Genomic DNA, 21,830 nt, shown 5'->3' on the forward strand with positions numbered 1-21,830 from the left:
TTCTGTAGGTGTACTGACCACTCAGGTTAGTCAAGTCCTTTTCTTTCTTCTTCTTTTTTTAAATCATTACTATTATTTATTTATTGGACAGAGACAGAAATTGAAAGGCATAGAGGAAGACACCTGCAGTCCTGCTTCACCACTAGTGAAGCTACCCTGCCACCTGCAGGTGGGGACTGAGGGCTTGAACCTGGGTCCTTGTGCATTGTAAAATGTGCATTCAGGGGGCTCAGTGGTGGCGCACCTGGTTGAGCGCATATGTTACAATGCACAAGGACACAGGTTTGAGCCCCCGGCCTCCACCTGCAGGGGGATAGCTTTGTGAGTGGTGAAGCAGGGCTGCAAGTGTTTTTCTATCTCTCTCCCTCTCCATCTCCTCCTCCCCTCTCAATTTTTGGCTGTCTCTATCTAATAAATAAAGATAATAATAATAAAAAAAGATGTGCATTCAACCAGGTGTGCCACCACCCGGCCCCCATCAAGTCCTTTCATAAGGGTGTTCTGCATGTTGCAGGGAGAGAAGACAAGATTTTTCTCTAAGCATTCAGATACACATTCCAAACACTAGAGCATGATTCAATTGAGTCTCAATAAATGGTGACAGCATATTGCACAGGTGATGACTCAGTCATCCCTCCAGAGGTTGACTTCAATAAAAACTGTTTATTCAGCTCCAGTTTGAAAATGACAGAAAAGGGTGATCTAAAAGTTCTTTTCTGGAAGTCAGGCGGTAGCACAATGGGTTAAGCACATGTGGCACAAAGCTCAAGGACCGGCATAAAGATCCCGGTTAGAGCCCCCGCTCCCCACCTGCAGGGGAGTCGCTTCAGAAGTGGTGAAGCAGGTCTGCAGGTGTCTATCTTTCTCCCTCTCTGTCTTCCCCTCCTCTCTCCATTTCTCTCTGTCCTATCCAACAACAATGCCATCCATAACTACAACAGTAAAGCAACAAAGGCAACAAAAGGGAATAAATAAATAAATAAAAATAAATAAATGTATTTTTTTAAAAAGTTCTTTTCCAGGATGTAATACTTTGTCAAGCTGTTTCTGTACTTGGGCTTTGTAATAATGCTCGGACCTCAGTGGGTCTGGAACATGAAACTGTTTACAGTCTGAAAATGGCAAGTTCATGTAAATCAACATAAACTATTAAAATTAATTTCACTTCTTTTTTTAAAAAATACATTTTTTAGTTCAATCCCCCACACCACTATAAGTCAGAGCTGATCAGTGCTCTCATAGAGGGAGAGAGAGAGAGAGAGAAAGAAAGAAAGAGAGAAAGAAAGAAAGAAAAGAAATAAATACATTTTATTTGTTTTATTTTCAAGAGAGGAAGGTACACAGAGACTGGAGCCCTGCTCAGCTCTGGCATGATGGTGACACAGGAGATTAAACCTGCAGGCATGAGAGTCTTTTTGCAGAACCGTAGTGCTATCACCTTACCCCTTCACCTCTTTTTTTCTTTGAGGTGGTTACTAGAAAAATAAAAATTACACACATAGGGCTCGGTGCCTGCGCATTGACTCCACCACTCCCAGTGACCATTTTCTTCTTTAAATGACAGAGACAGAGAGAAATTAGGAGGGAGAGAAGACAAGAGAGAGACACCAGTAGGTGTCCTGCAGTATTTGTGGAACTTCCCCCTGTAGGTGAAGGCTGGGGGCTTGAACCTGGGTCTTCCTGCATGTGATGAGTTTGACTCTATCAGATGTAACACCATCAGGCCACTAGAACCATCTCTTTGTCCCACTGTTGGGGCATTTCCTATGAGCAGTGTACAGTTCTTACCCCCTGACTTTATTGAACTCTCATTAGGGACCTTTGCTATCTACAGACTCAGGCTTTTACTTCTGAGAAATGATTTTTAAAATAATTTCCTCCTTAGTGCAGCGGGTTAAATGCAGGTGGCGCAAAGCGCAAGGACTGGCGTAAGGATCCTGGTTTGAGCTGCCGGCTCCCCACCTGCAGGGGAGTTGCTTCACAGGCAGTGAAGCAGGTCTGCAGGTGTCTGTCTTTCTCTCCCCCCTCTCTGTCTTTCCCCTCCTCTCTCCATTTTTCTCTGTCCTATCTAACAATGACAACATCAATAACAACAACAGTAATAACAACAACAGTAAAAAACAAGGGCAACAAAAAGGAAAATAAATAAATAAACAAATAAAAACAAAAACTCGGGGCACAATACTGTCTCTTATTACCTTGCGATATTAAAAAGATCGATCACCTTGGGCTATTTGTTCATAATGAAAAGTAGATCAGTAATATCTGCTAGCAGGTTTGTGTGTCTTTCAGTTTATAGATGTCACTAAGCAGTGGTCCACTGGGGACCCTGGGATTTTCGTGAGGTGCTCCCAGCCTCAGAGCCTTGCATTTGTTTCTGGCTCCAGTTTCCAGGCCTGGCCGGTGGTGGGTAGGGCAGGACACCTGGGTGCAGCATCTGGGAGGCAAGTGGCAGAAGGCAGCAGGGGCTCTGGGTGCCTGGACCCTCAGCTGCTCCCTAGTCTGTGCACAGGGCTGAATGCACCTCTGCTTCCACCGCTGCTCCATCTCTGGCTGGTGCCCTGCAACATGCAAGGGCAGGGAGTGGGAGCCGACAGGACTGGCCCTTGAGGGAAAGGAAGGAATCCATGCACACTTTCCCTATGTTCTCACGTCTGCCTCCCTCCTGTCGTTCAGAGCTGTCACCATCTCTTGCTCCTGACCTTGCAGCACGTGGGCAACAACATCTGTCTACTTGTCAGCAGCCCCACCAGTTTCTGCTCCACCCTTCATCTTCTTCCCATCTTCTTCAAACCTGTTAGCAACTGTCCTCGTGTCAGGGGGACTCAGGAAGGAGCAGATGTGAAAGCTGCAAACCCTTCTGGGGTATTGGGTCTACTTCCTCTCTCTCTCTCTTGCTCTCTAATATTTTCTTTATTTATTATTGGATAGAGAAAGAGAGAAATTGAGAGGAAAGGGGAGATAGAGGGAGAGAAATAGAGAGACACCCATAGCCTTGCTTCACCACTTGTGAGCTTTCCCCCTGCAGGTGGGGACTGGGGGTTTGAATCCAGGTCATTTTGCACTGTAATGTGTGTATTCAACTAGGTGTGCCACTGCCCAGCCTCTGCTTATTTTACTTTTAAGAAAGCTTATCTAGTACTTACAGAATATGCCCCCAACTCAGAGCTTTTTTTTTTTTTTTAAATGATATTACAGATAGTGCATTGAAGCACGAGGATATAAAAGCTATGGTGCGTGCGTGCTCTGGGGAAGACTCTTAACTTTGACCTGCCAGGATGTGGGTGCCCCAGGGCAGGCCCTGGCTTTGGCCTGCCGTAGTGTGTGGGTGCCCCAGGGTGGGCCCTGGCTTTGGCCTGCTGTGATGTCTGGGTGCCCCAGGGCAGGCCCTGTCTTTGGTCTGCAGGGCTAATCCTCAACTCGGCCTGTGGGAGGGGCTCAGTGCTGGCCCTCACCGACTCCTCCCCCCCACCACAGGTGCCCCCTTTCAAAGGTCTCAGCACCCTCACGCTACCTCCTGCCGCCATTTCCACCTGGGCCCCCCGCAGCCGCAGCAGCTGGCACCCGACTTCCCGCTGGCCCACCCTGTGCCATCGCAGCAGGGCCTCAGCGCCCACATGGCCCCGGCCCACCAGCACAGCGGCACCCTGCACCAGTCGCTGCCGCCGCTGTCCACCCTGCAGTTCCAGGACGTCACCGGTCCGTCCTTCCTACCTCAGGCCCTGCACCAGCAATATCTCCTGCAGCAGCAGCTCCTGGAAGCCCAGCACCGCAGGCTGGTCTCGCACCCCAGGTGGGTGCTGGTGGGGCTGCAGGCTTGTGTCCTCACCCCCTCGTGGCCTTGAATGCATTTCTGCACCAAGCAGCTTTTGCTCTCATCAGAGGCCCTCACTTGAGGAAAAGGGGGCCTTTGGGAGTCAGTATGTGTCCCCGTCACCTCGTCCAGGCACAGGAGCAGGGCTGGGTGACCCCTGGCCTGTGACACTCTCCCTGGACTTGTGCAAGATGTAGAATTGGAAAAAAAAATTAATTTATAGAAAAGATGCTTATACACTCATTAATTTCTTTATACCGTATTTAACTAAAATGCTTGGTTTGGCATTGGTGAATGGATTCTATACTAGGAAACGTCTCTTTTTAGACATAGGACCATATTTGTGGAACTGCAACAATTTTTATACACTCAGTGTTAAAACTAGACTTTTTTATATCTAAAGAAAGATTTATTTTCATGAGAAAGATTAGAGCACTACTTTGTTATACGTGGTAACAGTATTTGAACTTGGGTAACTCATACATCCAAGGAATGCACTCTACCTGCTCATCTACCTCCCCAGGTACTAATATGACCATTTCAGTAACTACCAACTAAAACCAGATTTTTCAGTGGTGCACAGATTGGGAGAGAGAGAGTAGGTGACACTTTTTACTGATGTGTGCAAAATTTTTTTGTATTCAAATCAAAATATGTGTGCAAAGTAATTTGAGAAAAGTAAAATAAAGCAATCATGTATATTTTTTAAAAAGATGTAGAATTGAGTAAGGGACCCCTCAGGCCCTACCAGCTTCACAGTCACTTATTTCTGGTTCTCAAGGATTCTAAGAGATACCAGTGGGCCTGGAAGGTCACTCCAGCTCTCAGAGTCCTGGTCTGGTGGGGTAGACCAGCTGTGAAACAGGAGAACATAGCTGTCTCTACTAGTAAATGGTTCTGAATTAACCTGTAGGAACCGGGTAAGTTGCTTCACTTCTCTGACCATCAGCTCAAGAGAGGGAGTTGAATGGAGCCAGTGGCACCCAGACTCTTTTACTTCTTTTGAAAATTCTAATTTATGGGAGTGGGGTGGTAGCACAGTGGGTTAAGTGCATGTGGTGCAAAGTACAAGGACTGGCGTGAGGATCCTGGTTCAAGCCCCCGACTCTCTACCTGCAGGGAGTCACTTCACAGGCAGTGAAGCAGATCTGCAGGTGTCTATCTTTGTCTCTCCCTCTCTGTCTTCCCCTCCTCTCTCCATTTCTCTCTGTCCTATCCAACAATGAATGACAGCAACAGCAACAATAATAACCACAACAAGGCTATAAGAACAAGGGCAACAACAACAACAAAAATAGATCTTTTAAAAAAAAAAGAAAATTCTAATTAATTTATTATTTATGAGAGAAAACTCCAGCACGTGACCTGGACCCAGGACCTCATGCCTGTGGGTCCAAAGCCTTATCCACATTGCCAGTCCCAGAATTCCCTTCTTTTCTGTTAAAATTGGGTGAAGGCGACAGTGCTTCTGTTTTTGCAGCTTTAACTACCTTGCTAGAAATTAAAACTGGGGAGACTTAAGGATCAATTCATATACAATAGTAATAATAAGCTACTCTAGGCCAAGATCAATAATGCGTATATTTCTTTTGAAATCTGTATGTAATGAGATGAGTGGCTTTAAAAGAATCGAATGCCTCGCTTAAGAGATCACATCTGTGTTCTCATGTCTGCTTCTGCATTCAGGTGTGGATCCATGTTAGAAACTGGGTCTATGTGGGCTCCTCAGAGATTGGGAGTGAAAAAGCCAAGGACACCACAGTTTTATTAAGACAATGGTTTTAGCCTCATGGACGCCATAACATGTTCTCAAGGCTACCAGAGGCTCTTGAACACATTCTGAGAACCACAGCCTGCATAATCTGTACAGCCCTATGCATCTGTACATTGGGAATCAGGGTACCTGGGACAGAAGGTGAATGCTATTAAGAGGTCGGAGACAGAGGGGAACATGGGGAGTGTTCAGGGAGGACAACTTGGAAGAGGAAGGCTGTAAGTTGAGCCATAAAATCTGGGAAGAAGGGCTAGGCAGTGGCAAACCTGGTTGAGTGCACACATTGCAGTGCACAAGGACCCTGGTTCAAGCCCCTCATCCCCACCTGCATGGCGAACGCTTCGTGAATGGTAAAGCAGGGCTGCAGGTGTCTCTCTGCCTCTGTCCCGCTCTATCTTCCCTTGTCCTTTCACTTTCTGACTCTATTCAATTTTTTTTTATTTTATTTTTTTACCAGATCACTGCTTAGCTTTGGTTTATTGATCAGCAGGGTATTGATCCTGGGACTTTGGAGCTTCAGGCATGAGAGTCTTTTTGCATAACCATTATGCTATCTCCCCTGCCCTCTATCAAAAAAAAAAAAAAAGGACAAATCTGGGCAGAGCATGGAGAAGGGAAGAGAAGGAGGAGAGATGCTGGTGAGTGAAAGGACCAGCAAGAAGCAGGTCTTTGCACGGAATCAGCCCACCAGGCACAGAGAAAGGGCAGAGGTAGGCAGTTTGGGTGAACTACAGCAGGTGCACCTGGGAAGGGGCCTCAACATCTGGGCCCAGCTGCTGCCCTGCTGTGGGCTCAAGTTGGCTGTGGGGCAGCTCAGTGCTCCCAGGAGCCCCGAGGCCATGGTCCTCCTTCCCTTCTGGTGCAGGCGGAGTCAGGAGCGAGTGTCTGTCCACCCCCACCGCCTCCACCCCAGCTTCGACTTTGGCCACCAACTCCAGACGCCTCAGCCCAGATACTTGGCTGAGGGCACTGACTGGTGAGTCTCTGGGGTCCCCCAGGGAGGGAGGGGGGTCTTTTCTGGTCCATGGAGTTCTGACTGCTTTCACCTGAATAGAGTGGGAGGCTGGGTGCCAGCAGAAGGCTCAGAGGTGGCCAGGTGCTCTTGTATGTCCAGGGCTCAGTGCACGTCGGGGGAAGTGGTCCCTCAGAAGAGAGAAGAAAGGAGGATCTCTGGAGCTCAAGTAATCAGGGAAGTCTTCTTGGATGGGGTGGACTTTCAGGGATCTTCAAAGTAGTGCCAAGGAATGGAAATAAGGCAACATAGTTGAGTGAAATACAAACTGTGCTCACATGATCTTTGAAAGGCAGAACCAATGCGGTGGGTAGGCTAGGCTGGGACTAAGGGGAAGGGCTGCAAGAGAAACTGGGGAGGAGGCTAAGGATCTAACCTTAGTACCTTGTGGACAGTGGACTCCTCTGGCATCTTCCTATGATTCCCTGCACGCACCACAGAATTCTTCATGGCTCCAGATGCCATGTTGGGCCGTGGCCCCACCTGACTTGGACTCTGGAGGAAGAGGCTGTTCTAAGCTGGTTCTGATATGGACACTCAGCTGAAAAGGATGCACAATTCACTGATGTGTTTAGAGATCAAGGGAAGCAAAGTTGCCTTTAAATAGTTCAGAGGAGGAGCCAGGTGGTGGTGTACTGGGTTAAGCATACATAGTACTAAGCACAAGGACCTGCACAAGGATCTGGGTTTGAGCCTCTTCTCCCCACCTTCAGGGAAGACTCTTCACAATTGGAGAATCAGGTCTGCAGGTGTCTCTTTGTCTCTCTCTACCTTTCTATTTCCCTATCTCTCTCAATTTCTCTCTGTCCTATCCTATAAAATGGGGGGGGGATGGACTCTAGGAGCAGTGGACTTGTAGTGCTGGCACCAAGCCCCAGTAATAATCCTGGAGACAAAAAAAAAAAAAGACTATCTTATAGAGACATTGGCCCGTGAGAGAAGCCATCTTCCCCACATTCCCACCTCCCCATCATCACCAGTCTCTGAGGACCTGGGTGAAGTTCCACACAGAAATACCCATCTGGGAGAAGAGGGAGGGGAAAAAAAAAAAAGAAAGAAATACCCACCCACCCCCCAGCCTCAGGGTCATGCAGAGTGATACGCTGGGAAGTTCTTGCAGACACTGTGTCAGTGCACAGTTTTTATTACCATATCTGAACCTGACTTCCCACCATCAGTGGCTTTGGAGCATGGTGCAGTCTCAGCAGTGCAGAGCCTTACAGTCTTCCAAAAATGCTTCCCTCCAAGTGCCCACTGCTTTGTGGTCTGGCCTGATTCTTGGGGTGACCTAGAGCAGAACTCAGTGGTTTCTGATGTATCTTTATTTAGTTATTGGATAGAGACAGCTAGAAATTGAGAGGGAAGGGGATATAGAGATGGAGAGAGACAGAGAGACACCTGCAGATCTGCTTCACCACTTGCAAAACTTTCCCCCTGCAGGTATGGACTGGGGACTCAAACCTGGGTCCTTACACACTGTAACATGTACTCTCAACCAGGTGCACCACCTGTCATGTAATTTGCAGGCTGAAGAAACCTCTCTGGAAAAGTGCTCTGGGGTTCAGTTAGCATGACCACAGTGCAACACCCCACCCCCACTCTATCTGGTCAGCACTAGGCTGGGCCTTGCTGGAGCAGGGCTAAGAGAAATTGTTACCTCTTTCTCCAGAAAGGGCTTCCTACTTGGGGACAGTGTAGATGGAGGGGACCCAAGGAGGGCCAGAGAGGACTCAGGGAAGAGGGCTCCCAGTACCCCTGGTGAGGTGTGGACCAGTCTCTGGGGGCCAGAGGGCAGTAGGTGTCAGGATGCAGAGTGGCTGCAATGCACTGGGAGGACCAGAGGACAGAGCTCAACAGAGTGTGTGTGTGTGTGTGTGTGTGTGTGTGTGTGTGTGTGTGTGTGTGTGTGTGTGTGTGTGTGTTGGGGGGGTGGCTGATAGCAGGAAGTGCACCTTCTTACCTGCACAAGGCCCACCAGCCACCTTGGGCCTGCCTGTGTGTTCAAACCACCCACCATATACAGGTCTTTTGCTCTGAGTGGGCTGCATAGACTTAAATTGGATGGACATGACTGCAGAGGGACAGAAATTAGTCCAAACTGCGGTTAAATTCCCCAAATTTGAATCTGCAAATTAGAAGCAGGCTAGGCTGAAGCTGGCCGCCATTGGATCCTCTACATTGGGCTCAAACACAGGCTGAATAAACATCTATTGAAACAGCGATTTCCTGTCCCTGGGAATGTCTTTGGCATTTAGCCAACCAGCTCTGTCCTTCTCAGTCAGTTGCACCTGAGGCTGATGAAGTCAGGCTGCCTGGCTAAGTGGGAAATGACATAACTGTACCCACTTTATAGGTCAGAATGAAATGGAGTGAAAGTGGGAGACTCCAGGCTCAGTGTACAAGCCTGGACTCTGTTATGCTGAACTGTCTTATCTCTCTGGATTTAGTTTCTGGGGGCTGTGGGGCCTGCACCTTGCAGGTTGCCCTCCTCTCCTGAGTCTCAGGTCTTGGTTCCTCTGCTCTGAAGAGAAGGGAGGAGCAGGGGCTTGAGCTCCGCAGCTCTGGGAGCTGGTGACTGAGCCTCCAGGTGCCTGGGAGCCTGAGGCACTTCTGCAAACCAACCAATGGCTGACTCACCTGGCCTTTCACCTGCAGGGACCTCAGTGTGGACGCTGGCTTGAGTCCTGCTCAGTTCCAGGTGCGGCCCCTGCCCCAGCACTATCAGCATTACCTAGCGACTCCTCGAATGCACCACTTCCCTAGAAACTCCTCCTCCACGCAGATGGTGAGTGAAAGGACTCTCCTGAGCATCCCCCCCACACACACACACCTGTTGGGAGCCAGTGGTGGGCTGAGAGCTGTGCCCTGGCCCCTTTGTGTCCAGGCCCCCATACTCCACCTTCCCTCTGCAGGCTCACTCGGTCCCCGGCTCTCCTGTGCCCCAGGTTCCCTGTGCTTCAGCCCCTCCATGGTCAGTACCCTTGTCTCCCGGCCTCCCCTGCATCCAGCTCTACCCTAACTTCCTTGTGTCCTTCCTCGCTGTGTGCCCTAACTCCTCTGTATTTAGGCTTCCTGGTGCCCAACCCCCTCCAACACCCCAAGACCCCAGCTCAGAATAGAGGGAGGAGAGCAGACCTTTCTCCTCCAGACCTGGGTTTGAGTTTGTTCCCTGCCACAACTTGGGCAACTTTTCCTGCTAGCATTCCCCTGGCTCTGTTAGTGTCTCATCTGCCCTCGTCAGTAAAGTGGGGACAGTAACTGTCCCCACATGGTAAGCCAGAAAGAAACCAAGATTTGAAGGTGTGTCTTCATTGTGTGAAGACTTAGAACGGTACCCGCCCTCTGCAAAATAAACACCCGATTGGATTGATTGTTACTTTATTTTGCTTCGTCATATTTTTCTGGAGCTGGCTGGACATAGACTTGGTATATGGTGGGGAGAACAGGACAGAGGACCCGGAAAGCAAGCACTCTGTCTCCAAGTCTCAAGGGCATGGCATCTGGCAGTCATGGGAGGAGGAAGAGCTTCAGAGCCTGCCGTTCACTCCCGGACACTTCTCCCCAACAGGTTGTCCATGAAATACGAAACTATCCTTACCCCCAGCTCCACTTCCTTGCTCTCCAGGGCCTGAACCCCAGCAGACACACTTCCGCGGTACGGGAGAGCTATGAGGTATGTACTCCAGTCTGGGAATCCTCCTGCCAGTCTGGCTCCAGCTGGCCTCTGGAGAAGTGGCGTTCTTTATCTTCCTGTCTCCTTCCTGCCTCTAGGAGGTGGGCAGGGTGCGGGGGAGAGGAGAGGAACATCTAGACTGAGGCTGAGGGGCAGACCTGAGCACCCACATTTCAGGTTTCCAGCATCAGGCCAGTCCTTCCTGATGGCTCTGTGAGTGCTTTCTGGGAGCATGTCAGGGCCCCTCACGTGCACTCCTCATGCATCCTGTACACGTAGCATCGTGTTTCTTTTTGCAGGAGCTACTGCAACTTGAGGATCGGCTGGGGAATGTGACTCGGGGAGCTGTGCAGAACACCATTGAGAGGTTCACCTTCCCCCACAAGTACAAGAAGGTGAGCCCTCCAGTGTGACCTCCAGGTCATCCAGTGTGTGTTGGAGTGGGGTGTGTGTGTTTGAGGGGGGGGGAGGGCAGGATTAGAGACTATCTGTTTGGTCATGATCTGGCTGTCCAAAATCTACAATCACTTGTTATCGTTAGAAACTCTGATTCCTTCCCAGGGTCTTCTCTTTGATTCCTGTGGGTATAATCCAGAAGGGACATGGGACTCAAGGGGGAGAGTTGTGTGTTGATGTTTGTGTGTGTGTGTGTGTGTGTGTGCGCGCAGGTGGAGTTGTGAGTTTTCATACTGGGCATGTGCACACACATAAATATCTGTGTCTAAATGAGGAGAGCAAAGACAGCACCTGCACTGAAGGTAACATTTGTCATAAAAAAAGAATTCCAAGTGCAACTTCATTTATGGAAAAATGAGCAACTCACACTCAGTAGAAATTTCACTCCTTATGGGGAATAGATATATATATTTCATTTATGTTGTACTGCCGCTAGAGTTATAACTGTTGCCTCAGTGATGAATCCATCACTCCCAGTGGCCGTTTTCTGCCTCTCCTCCTCCTTCATTTCTATTTCTTTTTTATTTTGATAGAGACAGAAAGAAATTGAGAGGGGAGAGGGAGAGAGAGATAGAGAGGGAGAGAGACAGAGAGACACCTGCAGCCCTGCTTCACCACTTGTAACAATGCTCCCCCTGCAGGTGGGGACTGGAGGCTTGAATCTGGGTCTTTGTGCATGACAATGTGTGCACTCTACTGGGTGTGCCACTACTCGGTTCCTGTATTTCTTTTTTTTTGGAGCCAAGGGCTTGTGCATGCACAAGTTCATCATTTGCAAGTTAATTTTGTTCATTCAGATGAATGACAATGAGAGAGAACAGAGCAAGAGAGACAGCACAGCACTGTAGCTCTGCTCTAGGGATGTGACACTTGCAGATCCTGGGACTCCAACCTGGGCTGTGTACATGACATAGGTGCTGAGCTACATCCTGATTTCAAGTGGGGAGCTCATAAGGCCACAATCCCACAACCTGTGAAACCTCTGACAGTAACGATGGAGACATAGAATCTTTGGGTTTACTATCTAGGATGGCTAGCTAATTTTTTTTTTTACTCAAAGTGTTATTAAAAGCAGTTTGGGGTTTGGGGTTTGGGGTTTGGGGCAGATAGCTTGGTGGTAGATCACAGAATTGCATTTTTTCTTTTTCTTTTGCCTCTAGGGTTATTGCTGGGGCTCTCTGCCTACACCACAAATCCACTGCTCCTGGAGACTATTTTTTCCCATTTGTTGCCTTGGTTGTTTTATCATTGTTGCAGTTATTATTGTTGTTATTGATGTCATTGTTGTTGGATAGGACAGAGAGAAATCGAGAGGGGGGAGAGAAAGATAGATATCTGCAGACCTGCTTCACCGCTCATGAAGCAACCCCCTTGCAGGTGGGGAGCCGAGGGCTCGAACAAGGATCCTTCTGCTGGTCTTTGCGCTTTGTGCCACGTGCGCTTAACCCGATGTGCTACTGCTCGACTCCACAGAATTGCATTTCTAAGGCTACGGTTTAATCCTAGGCATCACATATACCAGAAATGAGTAGTGTGCTGATATCTCTCTCATATAAATAAATAAAAAAATAAACCTAAAAATTGCTAGTTGGGGGAGCAATCAAGATGTTCTTCAGTGAATTAATGGATCAGTAGACTGATACATCTGTCCAGTGGAATCTTATTTTTTGATAAAAATAAATGGGGATGCAGAACTTTAGTGGTGGGTGTGGTATAGAACTGCATACTATAATCTTACAATCTTTATAAAAATTTTAAGATTTTATTTATTTATTACTGGGTAGAGACAGAATGAAATTGAGAAGGGAGGGGGAGATAGAGAGAGGCAGAGACAGAGAGACACCTGCAGCCCTGCTTTACCACTCGTGAAGCTTTCCCCCTGCAGGTGGGGGCCAGGGACTTGAACCCAGGTTCTTTCACATTGTAATGTGTGCACTTAACTAGGTGCATGACCACCCATCCTCCGTAATCTTACAATCTTGTAGCACACTATTAATCACAAATAGAAAATTTTTTTAAAATGAAAGAAGTATTAGGCTATGACTTCTATTCAGTTTTATGTAAACTGAAATTACTCTGCAAAATAATTTTTTTAAATTTCTTTATTGGGGAATTAATGTAGCCTTCTTAGCTTAATCACTCACTCCTGACCAAGAGATAAATCAGGGTGTGTGTGGGGGGGAGATAATACAGTGGTTATGAAAAGAGATTCTCACACCTCAAGGATCCAAAGCTCCAGGCTCAATTCAGTTTCTCTGCCAAGCTGGGCAGCACTGCTGGGCCCTGTGAGTTTCTAAACAAGTCCCGTTTATAGTCTGTAGGTTCTGAGGCAATTATTCACCACGTTCTCATCAGGAGAACAATGTGGAAAGGCTTCCACTATACAGCCCCACTACTAGACCGCCAGGGTATTCTCCTGAGTTTCCTGGTCAGTTCTCTGTTCCCTGATGCCAGCACAGGGCCTCCCCCTGCTGCTCCAGCCTCTGAGGACAGTAGCAATGGAAACTCACAGTTGCATTTGGTGAGTTTTAGGGGAGTCCTCTCCTCCCTTCAACCATCTGTTGTTTTTTGGTAAAGCAGACTGGAGGTGGCGCCTCAGCTGGTAAACTGCTGGATTGTTACCAGGCGCTAGGGAGTAAAAACAGGCTTTAACTCCAGGAATCTCCCCTCTGTCCATGAGCCACTTGTGTTTGTACTCACTGGTGATTTGGTGGGTTCCCAAAGTTGTTCTAGTCCTGTCTTGTTGCGGCCCCAGGTAATCTCCTTTGGTCTTCCTCTCCACAAAATAAATCTTAGCATAAAAACTAATAAATGATAATCAGGACTGTCCTCCCTTCTGAGGTAACAGAGTTTGGCACTGAGAAGCAAGAGCTTCTCAGGACCAGAGGTCATTCCACCTTCCTATGAGGACCCAGAGTGCACAACTGACAGGCTAGATGCCCAAGTCAGGGCCATCTCTGAATCTCAGTTTCACTGCTGTCTTGGTCAGTTCAGATTGCGACGGCAAAAACAGCATCAACCTAGGTGCTCAAGCAAGATGCACATCTCATGGTTCAGACGAAGGCAGGCTGGGTGCTTGGTGAGGGCTCTGGTTTGGCTTCTCATTCAAAATTCACCTGGTGGAGAAAGGAGACTCTGGTATCTTTTCCTCTTCTCACAAGGCATTGACCCCACCATAGCTCTGTTTATGGCCTTCTGGAATCCAGCTTATGTCTCAAAGGCCCCACCTTTTGTTACTCTTACACCAGGGGGTTAGGGTTCTAACCTATGAGTTGGGAGTGGGCAGATACAAACATCCAGTCCAATATTGTCACAGACAGCTGTGTGCTCTCAACAGCTTATCTGACCGTCCTCACCACTTAGTGCCCATTAGCATTCAATAGGAACGTCACATCTCTGTGGTCCTATGGTACTCTGGGGATTCAGAGTGTCAGGGCAGTGGACATGGCTCAGTACAGCCCCCTGCAGATGAGCTGCCCTCACTGTGACACAAGGCCACTCGTAGACTTGCCCAGGTACTCATGGTACCAGTGCCAAGAACTGCCTGGTCTCTGCAGTTCCTTAGGGAAGCACCGAGTCCATCCACAGTGACTTAAGCATTTGATGTGTGTCTACTATGTGCCAGTTCTGAGTGTGACTTAGGGACTTACACAGAGACTGGTTGCAGAGCTGGTGGAAGGGGAGGCTGCCGTGGGGAGGGCTGTGGCCTCCAGGTGAGTCTGCTCCAGGTGCTCAGTCCTCCTCCTCTGCTTCTCCCAGCGAAGACCCACAGATGGCAAGGGCAAGAAGGAGGACGGAGAGGAGTCAGACACAGATGAGAAGTGTACCATCTGCCTGTGCATGCTGGAAGACGGGGAAGATGTCAGGTAGGGGACTGGTCTCTCCTGTCTTTCCCCCAAACCCCTGGGTGCTGGGGCTGAGTCATACCCTGTATGCCTGGGGAGGTGGTGGGAGTGGGAGTGCTTGTTTGTTGTGTGTGTCTGTGTGCCTTTGCACACTCCATGGCTACACTTGGAGGGTGGGGGTGGAGAACGCTGTGGCTGTGTGGTGATCAGGGCTGTGAAGCTGTTGGTGGGAAATGTGCAGGGGCAGAGTGACTGGTGAGATGGCTTATCTGGGAGGGCACCTGCCCTGCTGTGTGTGTGCCAGCTTGGCACCCTGGGTAATCACCTCAACTCCTACAGCATAGGGAAGGCTTCTGTGTGCTGTGGTGTCTCCCTCTCTCTCTAAATTTTATTCATTTATTTTGGATAGAGACAGAGATTTGAGAGGGAAAGTGAGGAGAGAGGAGGAAGAGAGAGAGAAAGGAGAGGGAGAGAAAAAGCTGGAGAGAAAGGGGAAGAGAGAGAGAGAGACACCCTCTTGCGTATCTCTGTCTCTTGCTGTAGTGGCGAAATCACACATGCATGAGGCTCTGACAATAGCAAAAGGTAGGGGACAGAGTGATACTTAAGTCTGGATGAGTCTAAGACAAAGTCACAGCCTGGCTTCAGGCTGATTCGAAAGAGCTTCCTGGAGATTGGAGCAGGGCTTGGGGTTCTTCTGGCCACGCCTCCCCATCCTGGCCCTGTCTCACTCCCCAGGAGGGTTTCCAAGACCCCTTTGACCAGTGCCCCTAGTGGTCTGGATTTGAGCTTCCTGGCCCTGTGAAAGCTGACTTTGTGCAGTCCCTGGGGTCTCCCCGTGACACAGCTTCACAGCCCCCCCTCTTTCTCTCTCTCTCTCCTTTCTCTCCCTCTCCTTTCTCTCCCTCCCCTTTCTCTTCCTCTCCTTTCTCTCCCTTTCGTTGGCCCTTTGCAGTCCCGAGGCCTCCCCATGTCCCAGTCTCACAGTCTCATTATCTCTCTCTTCCTGGCCCCATGGAAGTTAGCCCCATGCAGTTCTGGGGCCTGCCTGTGACCTAGTCTCCCTCTCTCTCTCTCTCTCCCTCTCTCTCCTTGGCCCCATGGAAACTGGTCTCCTGCAGTAGTCCTGGGGCCTGCCTGTGACCCAGCCTTACAACCCCCATCTCTCTTCCAGGCGTCTCCCCTGCATGCATCTCTTCCACCAGCTGTGCGTGGACCAGTGGCTCGCCATGAGCAAGAAATGCCCCATCTGCCGCGTGGACATTGAGACACAGCTGGGAGCTGACAGCTGAGGGAGGAGTGAGCTGTAGACACCCCGTTTTCCTTTAGCAGGTCCCCCCACGGCCATAGCCCTTGCAGCCAAACTTTGCCTTCTGAGCCATTTGATTGAGAGGAAACGCCTGCAGGCACATTTTGTGGAAAGAGAGTTGGTGGTTTCGGGTCTGAGGGACAGGAGGGGTGGGGCTGAGCGCCCCTATCACCTCGCTGCCATGAGGGAGGGAGCTGGCCGTTGCAGGGGTTGTGGGGGGCCCTCGCTGCTGAGAGTCTAGACGTAGCCCTGTCCCAGCTCAGCCCGCCCCCGATCCCGTCCTCCCAAGGATTGTATATATATACCTCTTGACCATGTAGAAACCGTGTAGGGGCCTTGAGCCACTTTGTGGTGGCGGCCAGAGCATGTTAGCTTAAGAAATGTCGTGTGTGGTGCTCTAGTCATCTTGTGGTGGGCATGTCGCTAGTACCGAACCCGCACCAAATATTTCTCATTGAGTCTCTTGTCCTGGTGCCTGACTGAACCCAGCCAACCAACAGCAGCCCAGATCTTCCCGTCTATGAGAGGAGAGGAAAAAAGAAAAGAAAAGAAAAGAAAAGAAAAGAAAAGAAAAGAAAAGAAAAGAAAAGAAAAAGAGAAAAGCCAAATCTTGTTTACGGTGAAAAAGAAAAAAAAATTTCACCTAGGTTGGGAGACGGGAGGGGGTTTTCTCATTTTTTTTTTTCCAGTCTAGTTTTTTCCCTTTGCTGTTGTTTTTCTCATGTTTACAGTGCACGGAACAGGGCGGGGGAGGGGTGGGCACGAGCAGATGAGGGTCTTAGAGGGGTCTTGGGGGGCTCTGCTGAGCTTAGAAGTAGAACTTGAGGAGAGGGGGTGTCTTATTCACAGGGAAGGGGCTCCCCAGTTTAGAGCTCTCCTCTGTAGCTCCAGCCAGAAGCAGGAAGGGGAGCAGCCTCCCATCAGAGTCAGTTGTCAGCTGCCCCTAAAACTCATGGAGCCCCAGAGCCAATGCCCGTGCTCAGACCAGCTTCTGCCTTCAGGCTGCTCTCAAGCCCTCACCAAGCAGTGGCCACACCACTGCCTCCCTGTGTAAAACCCAAATTGGATGATGGTGATAGGACAGCACAAGTGATGGACCCCAATGCCTCAGAGCCCTGTGGCATCCTGCTCTTGGGACCAGCCTGACTGGGTCTGCAAGGTACTGAGTCCTAGCTCCTGACTCTTTGATCACCATGGCAAACTCCTTTTTCCCTCTGTGCCTCAGTTTCCTTCAGGTGGGAGGAACACCAGTGCCCCCTCCCCATTCCCACCTCCCCAACCTCCCCCTGTGCAGTGAGGACTGGCCCCACTTCTGGTGGGGGACTCAGAGTCAGGAGCTCTCAGTCACATCTCCAATGTGTCTCACCCCCCCCAATTTATCTGGGTCACAGTAGGAGCAGGGGGAGGGCAGAGTGGAGACAGGGAGTCTGTCAAATTCCCTAGACCCAGCTCGATTCCCACACCTGTTACAGGTTTGCACCAGGTCAGCTCGACTGTGCTCACACCCTCTGCCTGCCTCTGCATGTGATCCCTACCCCCACTCCAGTCCCAAGACCCTTCCATTGATGAGAGAAGGTGGATTCTTAACCACAGAGCCCGAGAAACCCAGTAGTTGAGGGAGCTGAGTCTGCATGGCTGCTACAAAGGGCGAGACTAGGACCAAGGGTGCAAATGGTGAGGTGGCATGTTGGGTCTTGAGTGGGAGCTATTAAGAGGTGGCTCTGGACTCCATTAAAAGAGAGCCTGGAGGAGCAGGGCATCTAGACCAGAAGCCCCAGGGAGCTGAACATCTAGACCAGAAGCCAACAAAGTGGCTCAGGGCTAAAAACAATGAGCTTACGTGGTCCGGTTTAGTGATTCTAGTGTGTGAGTGTGGTTCAGGTCCAAAGGCCAGGGACCCACCTATAAGAAAAGTACAGCCGGGTCAGGAATTCAGGAACAGCTCCCTGCAGAAGCTGGAGGTAGCCAAGGTGAAAGGCTTCCTTTTGAGGGAGACCCTCTCCTTAGTCTCCAGCGCTGCTCCTCTCTGAGGCTTAGCAGCCTGACCCTTAGCTGAGTGTCAGGTGGGGAGACCACATACTAGAAAAGCAGGTGTCTTGAGGGGCTCCAGCCCAAGTCCTCACTGACCTTGTGGTGATATTAGCAACACCCCCAAGTCTTCTGATGGAGATATGGATGGGAGGTGTGACTGGGTATGTCAGGACCCCCTTTCTGCTGGACACGTGGAGACTGTTGGATTCTTGCACCTAATCCCTTTGCTGCTCACAGGCTCTGAATGCCCAAACATCAAACATCTTCAAGTCAGCAGAGCTCTGTGCCCACTTAGCTGTTGAAATTGACTTTCCTTAGGGGGAGGGGTCACAAACACCATTTCAGAGGTTGGGGGCACGTGACCCCCCTGCCTCCGCCTGCCCCAGTTGTCTGCAGGATCCCAAGTGCCCCAGGGTTACTGCTGGGATGGGGCACCACCCAGCCAGCAGAGGCTGACCACTTTGGGGGTAGATCCTGAAGTCCCCCTTCCTTCCCCATCTCCCTAGGGTCTCAGGACACTACAGCGAGGCATGCAATGGGAGGCGTGACCTGGGACAGGCTGCTCCCAGCTCCCAGCTTCCTCAGCTAGGCAGGCGCCTGGGTGAGAGCAAGGAGGGATGTCTGTGCTTCTGCTCCCCATAGGCCCCTCCTGTGGGGACCCCTATTGGGACTTGGGGTGAGCAGAGGAGAGGCAGGGCCTCAGCATCTCACACCCACCACTTCCAGGAGAGGAGACCCCCATCCTCCTGCTCAACCCAAGGGACTCAGACCCACTCTTGACTGAGTGCCTTCTGGGGCACAAGCTGCCCCAGGGTTCAAGCCAGGCCTCCTAGCAACCCTGCAGCCCTGGCTGCAGTGGGTCCACCGAGGACAACATCAGTGGGACCATCGTGGGCTCCTGCGCTCGCCCACACCCTGCGGCCCTGGCCCCTATCCCCAAGGCCGGACTCAAGCTCCTCTTCTTCAACATGGTCCCAGCCTCCGTGTAAGTCCTCTGAACTCTATGCCTAAAGAACAAGCACAGTTTTTTCAACGGTGAAGAAAAAGCACCAGAATTTTCTTTTTCCTTCCTTTTCCTGAAGAAACCCCCCAGCCCCGCCTGCCGGCGGGGGGACACTCCCCACATGGGGCCATAGCAACGTCTGTCAGGTTCCCCCTCATGTCTCATCTCCTGCGCGTAGAGCAAATGCTAGAGTGATTTCAGCTGATAGAAAAAAAAAAAAAAACCACAAAAACATGGCACGTTGCTAGTTTACAGGGTTTTGTGAGTTTAAATGCCTTATATTTAACAATCATAATTTATGACTAACTTGTAGATATCGTGGGTTCTTATTTAATTATTTTTATAGTTGTTTTGCATTTTAAATTATAATTTATTTATTTAGAAAGGATGCTAATTTTTTTTTATTACTCCTATTACCTCATTTTGGCGTTGTTTGGGAGTGGAATGCTTTTGCATGCATTTGGTACGATGACAAAACAAACAAAAACATTTAATGAAATTCCAAGAACTTTCTTTGGTCCTGACTGTCAGGGTGTATGGTTGCGAAGCTGCCCTGCTGTGGTGCTGGCCCCTGGGTCTATCCCATATGAAATGCAAACTTTGATTCTGTATGCTGTGATCTAGTGAAAAACTCCAACATAGTGACTGTACCTAGCACATAGAGAAATATAATTTGCACTCATCAACTGACTGGGTACCCCTTTCACTTGCTACCTTGTGAATACCCCCATCCCTGTTTTCCCTTCCTGCCTGGTCACCCCGCCCCCCCATGAGCTCAGTCCACTCTCTTCCAGGAAGCAGGGGGACATAACAGACTTCTCTGTCTCTCTCCCTCTTTCTCTTTCTCTCTCTCTCTCTCTCTCTCTCTCTCTCTCTCTCCCACCCCCACCCCAAATCTCTCTAGTTCCAAAACTGGGCCCTTCCCGCAGGATCAGCATCAGGGAGACCAGAGGTCTGGTGGACAAGCGTGAGCCCAGGCTGGGGAGGAGCAGGGTTTTCAGACATTGTCTATGGCAAACTTGCCCAGGATGCTGAGCACATCAGTGATTTTCCGAGTCTCTGTTTTCTGAGGAAGGTGAGCCAGAGGATCTTGGGGACTTTCAGATTCAGACCCAAGCTGACACATGAGGTGGAGGAATCACCCACTGTGTTACCCCCTCCCCCAGAAGAAAAGAAAGGAGAGGAGAAAGGATGGAAAGAAAGAAGGAGAAAGAGACGGGGGCAATGAGGGGGTTGAAAATTTAGTGAATTTTCTGGAAGGAAACATCTAGAAGTTTTTTTTTTCTTCCTTTTCTCTACAGTGACCTGCAAGTGACAGGGAGGGAAGCTAGGGGGACCCCCCCACCTGGACAAGGAACGTGCACCTCAACAAGGGTTTCTGGCCGTTAAAGGGAATTGGAATCCACTTTTTGTTAAGACAGTGGGACCAGAGCAGGCAGCACATGAGCCCTGAAGAAGGTGATTTAGCTGGTGTCCCTGACAGCCTGTCCCCCTCAACCAACCCCCCTCATCCTGTCCCCCCTTATCCCATCCCCCCTCATCCTATCCCCCTCACAGCCAGTCCTCCCCCTCAGCCTTTTTCTCCCCTCAGCCTCCTGCTCCCCTCAGCATCACTGCCTTGCCTGGTAGAGAAGCCCACCCTCCACCAGAGGCCCCTATGGTGCTGATGGTGGCGTGGAGACCGTGTATGCTGGGTCTGTGGGAGAGACTGGGCCAGGCATTGGCACCTGAGCCTCAGCTTTGCCTGCTGGAGGAGGCATGCCATTGCCTCGGCCTCCTGCCTACCACCTGCCCGGTGCCATTCCTGCCTTGGACCCAGGGCCTCACTCTCCTGTCATCCTTGAGATGGGCTGTGGAGTCCCCCGAGTCCTGGGACTGCCACACTACCAGGCCTGGCAGACATGGCCTATACCTGGGCTCCCGGACGTGATGTCTGACGCTGCTCTGCACGCTTTTCACAGTGGAAAGGGGCCTTTACACTGCAGGCCTCTGCCCCCCCCCCCCCACTTTACCTCTCCTCCCTGCCCCCTGCCTCTCCTTTGACCTGGCCACTCCCTTGACCCAGTCTCCCCCCTGACCCGGCCTCCTCCCCCCCACCTGGCCTCTCCCCCTTACCTGGCCTCTCTTCTGACCTGGCCTCCCCCCAGCCCCACCCCTGGGCTGGGCTCTGAGTTAGCTGCTCCAGGCCTTCTGGGAGGCAAGTGAAAGGATTACCCTCAGGCTGATTGTCCCTTTTTGTAGCCCTGCTGTTTTGTTTTGTTGTGCTGTGCAACATTTTGCTACATAGACTATTTTATAGCAGAAAGCTAGAAGAGTATTTATTATGAATATTAAAGCAATAGTGCATCACTGAAAAGGCGGAGATGTTAGGAATTGTGTGAATGCTTAGATTCACTTTTGGTGGATTTTTTGTACTTTATTTATAACTAATAAAAATGAACTGCATTGCTAACTACAGTTCCTGTGTGCAGGGTGCTCACTTCCGTGTGTGGCTTCAGCAAGCCGTCTGTCTTCTCCCCATCCATCTGTCTCCTCCACATCCTCTCCTGTCTTTCAGCTGCTTCTCTCTCATCACTGTCTTCCTCCTTCTCTTTTCCTGCATCACTGTTACTGCTTTTAGTATCTGTTATTGTCTTCTCTTATCCAGTCTTTGTTTCCACCTCTTTATACCTTAAAGAATGTTCAGTGCTGTGGGTCAACCATGTAAATCACTTACTCCCTTAACTTTAGTTTATGAGAGTCTAAGGGAGAACTTCCCTGCTCGGAAGGGCTCTTCCATGCAACCTCTTGTGTTCTGAATGGGAGGGTCCTTCAGTTTCTCTGTAGCAAAGAAGGAATTTGAGTTTCCACAACTGGTGAGGATTTATTTTACTTTGTTATATTTTGCATTCAGTACCCAGGTGAGCTAAAATG

At 50.0% G+C, this 21,830-nt stretch overlaps 1 protein-coding gene across 4 annotated transcripts in view; it reads left to right on the forward strand.

The window, feature by feature from the left end:
* ARK2C (arkadia (RNF111) C-terminal like ring finger ubiquitin ligase 2C) overlaps positions 1 to 21,374 on the forward strand; it is a 61,807-nt gene extending 40,433 nt beyond the window's left edge. The window contains exons 2-8 of one of the 4 annotated variants that reach the window (XM_007515946.3): positions 3,478 to 3,793; positions 6,454 to 6,564; positions 9,256 to 9,385; positions 10,169 to 10,273; positions 10,573 to 10,668; positions 14,489 to 14,595; positions 15,749 to 21,374. In XM_007515946.3, the coding sequence (XP_007516008.1) occupies positions 3,478 to 3,793; positions 6,454 to 6,564; positions 9,256 to 9,385; positions 10,169 to 10,273; positions 10,573 to 10,668; positions 14,489 to 14,595; positions 15,749 to 15,866 (983 nt within the window). In that variant the 3' untranslated portion in view covers positions 15,867 to 21,374. Of the gene's footprint in view, positions 1 to 3,477; positions 3,794 to 6,453; positions 6,565 to 9,255; positions 9,386 to 10,168; positions 10,274 to 10,572; positions 10,669 to 11,889; positions 12,423 to 14,488; positions 14,596 to 15,748 lie in introns of those variants that run through there. The other 3 variants (XM_016185115.2, XM_060173822.1, XM_060173821.1) reach the window with 3 other exon arrangements.
* The last annotated feature ends 456 nt before the right edge of the window (positions 21,375 to 21,830 follow it).

The sequence above is a fragment of the Erinaceus europaeus genome, chromosome 15, assembly GCF_950295315.1.
Source record: "Erinaceus europaeus chromosome 15, mEriEur2.1, whole genome shotgun sequence".
Lineage (NCBI taxonomy): Eukaryota > Metazoa > Chordata > Mammalia > Eulipotyphla > Erinaceidae > Erinaceus > Erinaceus europaeus.